Source organism: Schistocerca serialis, chromosome 9 (assembly GCF_023864345.2).
Source record: "Schistocerca serialis cubense isolate TAMUIC-IGC-003099 chromosome 9, iqSchSeri2.2, whole genome shotgun sequence".
In the NCBI taxonomy this organism is placed as follows: Eukaryota; Metazoa; Arthropoda; class Insecta; order Orthoptera; family Acrididae; genus Schistocerca; species Schistocerca serialis.
In genome coordinates, this window is record NC_064646.1 from 203604767 (window position 1) to 203614641 (window position 9875).

The following is a 9875-nucleotide window of genomic DNA, read 5'->3' on the forward strand; positions in this document are numbered from 1 at the left end:
AATTCTGGTTGCATTCTTTTGCAACAGGGATACTGTTTGTGTGCATTATAGTTTACACAGAGATTAATACAAAGAAGAATATGTTAACAAAAGAAAGTACGACATGTAAGCCACTGCTTTTCCCTTACAGTGATTCCTAATTCATGACGGATGAAACAACTTTTGATAGCTTCTTATATGCTTGTTGAGTGTGTGCCTACCATATCAATTTGAGATGTAGGTGTATGACTAGCCATCTGACTGAGCATACTCATTAAATCTTTTCTATGTTTGTGAGGAAAATTTAAAAAGCATCAGCTTCAATGTTACTTAAAATATGTATGTCATGTGAAAAAAACAATTGAGAATACTTATTATGCTTACTTTCTTTTCCACCTTAAATATAGGGTCATATTTTAGGGTAATTTGGCAGTAGCAAAGCGAATTTTCGGAGTACATAAAAAGGCCATTAGACTCATAAAGGATGTAAACCTACAAACTCCTGTAACACCTGTTTAAGGGTAATTCACACAGTCCATCACGTCATATCACGTCACGTCCTCTCAAAACATTCTACAGTGGATTTGAAATAGCATACACACTGGCCATCCCGCACAGTCACGTCATGTCATGGCACTGTCAAGGTTTTTCAAGAAGAAAATGTTATCGGTTGACATCATCCATCCATTGTTAATCGCGTGACCCCCAAGCACATTTCCACTAAACACATGGCTATGTACGAATCTCCATATTCGTTTTGTCGTGGTGTTTGTGACTGATATCACTTTGTTGTTTGTTATTTTTGTTATTTGTCACACAGTTTTTCGTTTCATTTTATTTCGTTATTTATTTTGTTAAAATTTAAAATTTTTAATAAATGACGAAAGATTAGTTGTAGCTGTGAGGCAGTAGCTTGAATTGTGTGACATGAGTGTACAAAATCACTTGCCATCTACTATATTCATAAATTGGATTTTTATACATAGTTTTTAATATTTTACAATTAAATGGAGTGCAATACAGCTGCAGCTTGAAGTGAAAAAAGTGCTGTGGGTAGAATCAGATTGATTTTTAAGTGGAATTTATTTGTATGTTGTCAGTTTTACAAGGATATTGAATGAAACCTTCAGACACCGCAAAATGCTTTTTTGTGGCTTATGCAATCAAGTAATGTATTAGAGTTGTTTGTTTAAATATGCATTTGTGACAGTCTTATTTATTGTTAAGTAGCTCTGGTTTGTGTGTGAAACAGTTTTGTAAGCATCAGTCAACAATATTTATGTGGTTTCACTAGGTAACCCCAGCACAAAAAAACACTTGAACTAGAGTCAAAGATAAGATGTAAAGAAAACCTATAAATATTGAAGGGAAAGGTATTGAGGGCGATTTGACTACTGCACGTAAATTTTCAGTGGACTGGCAACTAAAACAAACCAGTTTTGCACAGGCTGCTCATAACACTGCGTTCCTTTTAGTAATTCCTGCTGCAATTTGATGTAACATATCAAAATTTCCTTTCTGTACCACGTAATGACATTTTTGAGACCCACAATCTTTTTTATGTTGTTTTGTACTTCTGTCTTCCATCTCTAATATGCAAGGTATCCCCACAAGCTGCAAACCATTTGAGTCCAATAAAGGTCATTTTCGTACAAATGTGGACTCCAGCATCCACGTATATAATCTACTGCGTTATATATGTGCACCTCACACATTAAAACAGTTGAAAATCATCTTGCAAAGATCACAATTCCTATGCGAGTTACGATCATGTGACTTGAATCGACTTGACGTTCCATGACGCAACGGACAGTGTGAATACACCTTGAGGTGACGGTGCCATCACGTGACGATGCCGTGAGGGCAAGTGTGAATTTTTGCAAATTTAGGTAGTCTACCTTTACTGCGTATTAACATTATGGAGGCTGTCATATTTTAAAACTAATGTAATGGGCAAGGAGCAGCAGACTATTTAAACAGTGTCAATCATCGGCATAACAATGATGTTGTTGTTGTTGTTATCTTCAACACTACTCTATCCTGTGCAAGTCTCTTCATCTCCGAATAACTACTGAAAACTACATCATCTTGAACCTGCTTACTGTATTCATCTCTTTAAAAAGCTTAAACTACATAAAAAAGAAGAAAATTCCAACACCAAATATAAAATAACAGAAACAAAAGGGAAAAAAATAACAAAGAAAGCAAGTGCAATGAGAATAAGCAAGTGATATGGGAGTAGCCAAGCATAGCACACATCTTAACATCTACTTTCAGAATGGTAGAATCATGGAGATAAAAAAAGAAGGGAGTTGTCTTTATGTCACAAACTTGGAGTCAATTCCGCCATCCTGACTAACTCAAAACATAAGGTCCATCACATTCATACCTTCATAGTTCACTGTGGCGACACTTCTCTGTGACGTCACTCTGTGGCCATGCCTAGTTTCGACCATGTTGGGTGCATTGATTGTGTGGAGAGGTAGTTGTTTCATCAAATATGCCAGCTTACGTTGTTTACATGTGTGTTAATCTATCTGACAATAATCTAAAGTTTAAAGGAATCACATTTCATCCATAAGTGGAGAATTTCAAACAATATTTACTTTTGTATACATGAATTATTGTTTCGCTGTTTACTTTTATTGTAGTGGTTTTATTTCTGTCATTTTACTTAACATTTGCCTTACTTTGCTCAGTGTTCATACTTTCTCTTCTTTCCTGTGGTTTTCATTGCCAAATTGCAAAAGCTCCAATATCAGAGCCACACTGTATCAATGGTTTCAATACATGGCTATGTAACCACGCTGATTGTTTGGGCAGCTTCTCAACCCCTAAATTCCGTTCGTCAATAATTATTATTCATTGTTCACCTTTCATCCTCCTTTAAAAAAGACTCTGGCTAGAACAGCGGGAGACAAAGATCATGTGTGCATGAGTTTTGTGAGTATGGTTCAAATGGCTCTGAGCACTATGGGACTTAAAATCTGTGGTCATCAGTCCCCTAGAACTTAGAACTACTTAAAACTAACTAACCTAAGGACATCACACACATCCATAGCCGAGGCAGGATTCGAACCTGCGACCGTAGCGGCCGCGCGGTTCCAGTCTGAAGCGCCTAGAACTGCTCGGCCACACTGGCTGGCTTTTGTGAGTATGATTGTATAAATATGTTTGTGTGCTGTGCTTCCTCTCTCAAGAAGGCTTCGGCTGAAAATTTATGTGAACCTCTTTTCGTTGTGCCTATCTTGTGCTCAGTGTGTGAGAGCAATCGAGCCATTTCACAGTACAGTTATTACCTCATGAAGTTTGTTGTAAATAGTCCACTGCACTTTGTAATGGATGCCCTTTTCTAACATTGTCATTTTTTATAGAAATAACTCATACCATTTACACCATCGATTCTTTTATAGGTGAACATTATCTCAGCTGTTTAACTAAAAGAATTACATATGATTTTGTATACATTGTATTTTATTTCAGGCTAAAATATATAAAAAGAAATTAATTTGGTAGTACTACTATGTACTCTAATTTTAAAAATATTTGAAATAACAAAAATATATGGAATACTTAAAATTCCTATTATTAATTGCACAAGAATAGTTAAAAAATTTGTTTCTAGACTCATTTACAAAATAATGATATATTTTAGCGAAGATTCTTCTTTTGTCAAGAAAATGTGAAAACTCCTTTGCTTTGTAAACTCTTTGGAATATTGTGAGCTCCGCAGACTGTAGGGAATAGTGGGCATGCCTCTGCTGGAGACAGACATAATTATATGATCGTCAATAATAATGTAATTTGGAATATTAAGTGGAAAATGTAAAAACAGTTTGATATTTAATAATGCAACAAAGAATAAAATTCAAAAAATACACAGGCAAATCTTCATCAGTTATTTAGTCATCAGGAACCCACAACGGTAAATCAAAAATTCAATCGCAAGAATGTACACCTTGCAAGACTTTGAGACAACAAAAAGAGAAAATGAAGATAAGTAAAAAGTTTTCCTTTTATGTATCTTACACCTCTCGAACCTTTCGAAAATAATGAAGAGATTTAATGGTTATGTGTGGGAGGGTAAGATTACAACTTCTCAACTGGAAAAATGATGTATATAATTACAATACCAGAAGAAAAAAAATGATAATCATTATGTCACATTAAAGTTGTCTGTAGCACAAACAAGGGTTCACAAAGCTACAGCCAGAGGATTCGATCAGTTTTTCTTTTATATGAAATGCCTGACACACTGCAAAGTAAAATTTGAACCTACCTGAAAACGTTTCTGTTTGATAACTATCTATTAGTATTATATATTACTGTTATGTGCAAGTAGTGATGGGCAGGAATTACTGACGAACATCTGTCTGTTTTTAATTAAAAAACATAAAAACAATAAGTGATCGGCAAGGAGGCATATTTACAAAAAAATTGATGCCAATATATAATGACTTGTTTCATATCATATCATTATGATTTACATGCAAAGGATACATGCAATATGACACTAAATAACTAACTATTCGTATATCTCAAAGCATAATGCAGACTTACATACTTTGGAAACCTCAAACTTAAATTCAAAAGTAAAATGAAGCAGATGATAAAAGTAGATGTACATTCCAATTGTGCTATATTTGGTTATTCCTGAAAAATTGGCAGAGTTACTGGCGAGAAATATTCTGAGAAAAGAAGGAAATAAACTATTCTTGGAAAGGTAGGACTACATCTTACTGAAACGTTGCTCACATTTTAAGGAGTCTTAAGAGTTTGCGACCATTCGTTTAATCACATATATAACATTCCACACTGCTGGAGGATAAAAAGTTATATCTTTCTTCACCTAGTAAGTTGCTATTGTTGGCCACACACTGAATGACGCCTCATAGGAAAGATTTCAATGTGAGAAATTGGTAAAAACAGTGAGATGAATACACTGACAGTCTAATAAAACAAGAACTCTATTCTGGAAGAAGGTATACCGCTGTGCAGTTCTGTTTCTTTGACATTTCAATAACCACTTTGTTGACATGCGCAAGATACAATAGCAAACCTTGCTTCTTTCCCCAGTGCACACGTTTATGGGCTAGCAAAGAACACGAAGTTAAGTTTTTTTTTTGCAAATGTGAACACTAAAAATGTTGTGTATACGAGCTAAAAACTGAAAATGTACGAAGAAGAACCAGGATTGATACCAGTAAGAAAACAAGCATTGGTTTTGGAGTTCCACTTTCATTTGCTATCGATACAAATACAGTAAAGGTGGAATTAAATGGATTATGAAAGAATGCCTTTCACACTTCCTTCCGTTTCTGGTTATTCGAAATATAGAAGCAAAAATCAAGTTACGGTAATGAGGCCAAATGTGTCGTATTACTAGAGCAAAGACGCAATCGAGGACAGAAAAACTTTCGAAATTGCCTTCCTTGCACTATGTTGTTTATGTAAGCATTGTAATGTTAGTATGTAAAACAGCTGTTGCGACCACATGATAGAAATAATGAACAAGGAGCAATGGTAAATAGTAGTCTGCTAATGTTGTGGGCTATTTAATATGGCGGCAGGCCCCGTCCACTCTGACTTCAAAACAACTTACAGCGTAAGTCTCTAGTGCCACCTCCCTTCTTTTTTTATCTCCATAAGTAGAACACGGGCAATAAGGTGTCTTTGACGATGGGTGGATCTGATCACTTCACGTCAATTTCTGGTCCGAAACGTCAGCTCAGCCAGGGGCTTTACTGGCGCCGCGAGACTATCTTGCGCCGTCTCCTCTTACTTTTATCGCCATGCTCTACAGTCGGAGATCACTGTCTACAGTTGATTGTAAGACATCGCCGACTCGACCTAATTACAGAAATGAACGCTGTTCAGGAATCAGTTATATGTAGTGCACAACTGATCGAGGTTCAATATTGATGTAAATTAGCACTAAACACGCTTGGCGGCACTGCCAAAATCAGCAGGCAACACAATCATTGCCCTTCGACCCCAGATATGAACTATACATATACGGATACACAAATATTTATAAGAACTATCCAGGGTGCAGGTTGCGGAGATGGAGGAAAATAACCATACGAGAGCGTGCTCTTCAAACTTCTCCGCAGCTGAAAAAGATTTATTGCTGGAAATTGTTTCGGGTCAGTATCAGAATACAACAGAGAGCAAGAAACTTGATAGGGTTACTACAATCAATAAAGTAAAGGCGCGGAATGACGTTGCTGTTGACTTTAATGCGCGGAGCATAGGACCAAATCGGAACTGGAAAAGCTTGAAAATGTGTTACGAGAATATAAAGAAAAGGACCAAGAAAACGTTCGCACTTTACAATGTAGAGTATTTTACGGTAACTACACCTAGTCTTTACTTAATTAAGTGCGCTATGTAAATGTCAAAACTTTTCAAGGCTTCTGAACACTATGGGACTTAATTACCGAGGTCATCAGTCCCCTAGAACTTAGAACTACTTAAACCTAACAAACCTAAGGACAGCACACACATCCATGCCCGAGGGAGAATTCGAACCTGCAACCGTAGCGGTCGCGCGGTTCCAGACTGTAGCGCCTAGAACCGCCCGGTCACTTCGGCCGGCCAAAACTTTCCAAGGTCGAAATGCCTTAAACTGGAAGCGAACGGAAACTGGTTGCATTCCTGAAGCCACAATTTATTTCAACCACACTGACGATGCGGATATTAATTCCGAAGTTACATGCGGTGGTACGTATGTATGTATGTAAGTACATGCTCTGCTTAATTTTTTCAGACGAATTTTCTTTGTTAAATGTCATTTATAATCGATGAGTGCTTGTTCATTTCTTGTTCTGATACAGATTTAAATAACAGTGCAGATTGCAGTGCATTTGCATCGTCAGCAAATGTCAAGACGGCTGTAACTTCAGATGAAAATGTTGTTCACCTCGTTGATGACAGTGAGAATGAAGATGGAGAGAATGTTTACGTGGATGCGGTAAGAACAATAGTGAAAGTTGAATGTGTTAGTAGTACATATCCTGATCTGAACTAAAATTACTTTATAATTACAGACAGGGGGACAACACTCCGTCCAGGATTCTAGTGTGAAACATGCAGTGTCAGATTCGTTTTACAAAGTTAAAACAACAGAAAATGTGTTCGACAAAAAAGACCAGTTTTACAAAAGAAGATTGGAGTGCCTTGAGAAAGAACATAAAATAAAAGTACACTGTATTCTCGCGGAACATGAAATAAAAATGGTAACACTGAAATTGGATAGAGAAATTAGAGAACTAGAACTAAAAGAAATGAAAAGAAAAGTCAACCTTTGAGACTGACACTTTGTAATTTTATTGAGACTTTTTAATCTGTTTTTGTATAAATACATTTTAGATAAATGCTGCCCTTATTATAATAATAATACTTGTCAAACAATGCTGTACAATCGCAATAAAGTCATGAGATGTTCAATTGACTCTTTTATTAGAACATGTTAAGCGTTTCAGGATTACACTCATCTTCAGACATCCGTTACAAAAAAGTACAAAACATAAGTGAACAGCACACTCAACACGTCTCAGGGTTACAGAAAATGAGATCTGGTCATATGAGTTACATACAACAAACTTCAACTCCTTCCTAACCAACCAGGCATACAGCCTTGCCAATTCAAAGAAAGTGTAGAATAACATATGACTGCGGCACAAGCAGTCTTGAAGCAGAGCATATACTGATGCTAAACAAGTCAACTAGCAGCGAAGCGCCCTTGGTATGGGGCGCTGCATGGTCATGTTACAGCCAAGTGATACTCATGGGCCATGATTGCCCAAATAGAAGCCTTCAAACAACAACTTACACCCCTCTACCACATGGAAAAAGTTTAAAGGTGAGAGGAAAAGCATTTCCTGTATATCTGCCCTCTTTATATTGTGATTCGTGTTATCTTCATTTTTTGTAGATGCTTGAATTCCTTCATAGATTTTCCCCTAACAAACAAGGTGTAATATGTTTTGGACTACTTTTCTTCGATGCACTGACGGAATAACCGAAGCGTCCAATACCGTCTGTCAGCTTTGACCTATGACGGCATCAGCATGGCGGACACTGCTATTTCGGCCATAAGCAGAATGGCAACCACAACATCACCAGTATGGTTGCCATAAAATCACACACTTAAGACGCAAGGAGACGAAAAAAAATTCATCATACGAAATATAACACAACTAATTCAATGGAGCACATAGAATTAACTGGACAACAGCTTGCTTTAGGGTATTTTGGTTTGGGATGAACTAAATAAACGACATCTGTGATGGATGATATATGAAGAATAAGTGACAGTCGTAATAGGAAATTGGCATCCAAACAAACATTACTCAAGAATGCTGTAAGTTGCAAAATTACATGTAATCCATAAAATTGGTATCGTAAATTTAATGTGATCAATATACCTAAAAGAACCCCCCCACGAACTAAGGACCTTGCCGTTGGTGGGGAGGCTTGGGGGCCTCAGCGATACAGATGGCCGTACCGTAGGTGCAACCACAACGGAGGGGTATCTGTTGAGAGGCCAGACAAACGTGTGGTTCCTGAAGAGGGGCAGCAGCCTTTTCAGTAGTTGCAGGGGCAACAGTCTGGATGATTGGGGGGAAGAAATGAAAGAGGAAGGTGTCTGGTATAATTTTGCACAGAGCATAACTTAATCATAGTGGACACTTGGTTCAAGAATCATAAAAGAAGGTTATACACATGGAAGAATCAGGGAAATACTAGAAGGTATCAGATAGATTATATAATGGTAAGACAGAGATTTAGGAACCAGGTATTAAATTGTAAGACATTTCCAGGGGCAGATGTGGACTCTGACCACAATCTATTGGTTATGAGCTGTAGATTAAAACTGAAGAAACTGCAAAAAGGTGGGAATTTAGGGAGATGAGACCTGGACAAACTGAATAAACCAGAGGTTGTACAGAGTTTCAGGGAGGGCATAAGGGAACAATTGACAGAAATGGGGGGAAAAATACAGTAGAAGAAGAATGGGTAGCTCTGAGGGATGAAGTAGTGAAGGCAGCAGAGGATCAAGTAGGTAAAAAGATGAGGGCTAGTAGAAATCCTTGGGTAGCAGAAGAAATATCGAATTTAATTGATGAAAGGAGAAAATATAAAAATGCAGTAAATGAAGCAGGCAAAAAGGAATACAAATGTCTCAAAAATGAGATCAGCAGGAAGTGCAAAATGGCTAAGCAGGGATGGCTAGAGGACAAACGTAAGGATGTTGAGGCTTATCTCACTAGGGGTAAGATAGATACTGCCTACAGGAAAATTAAAGAGACCTTTGAAAAAAAGAGAACCACTTGTGTGAATATCAAGAGCTCAGATGGAAACCCAGTTCTAAGCAAAGAAGGGAAAGCAGAAAGGTGGAAGGAGTATATAGAGGGTCTATACGAGAGCGATGTACTTGAGGATAATATTCTGGAAATGGAAGAGAATGTAGATGAAGATGAAATAGGAGATACAATACTGTGTGAAGAGTTTGACAGAGCACTGAAAGACCTGAGTCGAAACAAGGCCCCGGGAGTAGACAACATTTCATTAGAACTACTGACGGCCTTGGGAGAACCAGTCATGACAAAACTCTACCATCTGAGGAGCAAGATGTATGAGACAGGTGAAATACCCTCAGACTTCAAGATGAATATAATAATTCCAATCCCAAAGAAAGCAGGTGTTGACAGATGTAAAAATTACCGAACAATCAGTTTAAACAAGCCACAGCTGCAAAATACTAACGCGAATTCTTTACAGACAAATGGAAAAACTAGTAGAAGCCAACCTTGGGGAAGATCAGTTTGGATTCCGTAGAAATATTGGAACACGTGAGGCAATACTGACCCTACGACTTATCTTAGAAGAAA

At 37.4% G+C, this 9875-nt stretch overlaps 1 protein-coding gene across 1 annotated transcript; it reads left to right on the forward strand.

The window, feature by feature from the left end:
* Positions 1–6374: 6374 nt before the first annotated feature.
* On the forward strand, positions 6375–7355 carry LOC126419124 (uncharacterized). The gene is made up of 3 exons (XM_050086225.1): positions 6375–6718; positions 6816–6952; positions 7029–7355. The coding sequence occupies exons 1-3, from the start codon at positions 6670–6672 to the stop codon at positions 7287–7289; spliced, it is 447 nt and encodes a 148-aa protein (XP_049942182.1). The 5' UTR covers positions 6375–6669; the 3' UTR covers positions 7290–7355.
* Positions 7356–9875: the final 2520 nt, after the last annotated feature.

What these genes read in the sequence shown, in the direction of transcription:
- LOC126419124 (XM_050086225.1), top strand. Translation starts at nt 6,670, where the DNA reads ATGCGGATATTAATTCCGAAGTTACATGCGGTGGTACGTATGTATGTA. An exon ending in GGTGGTACGTATGTATGTAT is followed by an intron (nt 6,719 to 6,815) that starts GTAAGTACATGC and finishes GTTCTGATACAG; the next exon opens with ATTTAAATAACAGTGCAGAT. An exon ending in AGAATGTTTACGTGGATGCG is followed by an intron (nt 6,953 to 7,028) that starts GTAAGAACAATA and finishes TTATAATTACAG; the next exon opens with ACAGGGGGACAACACTCCGT.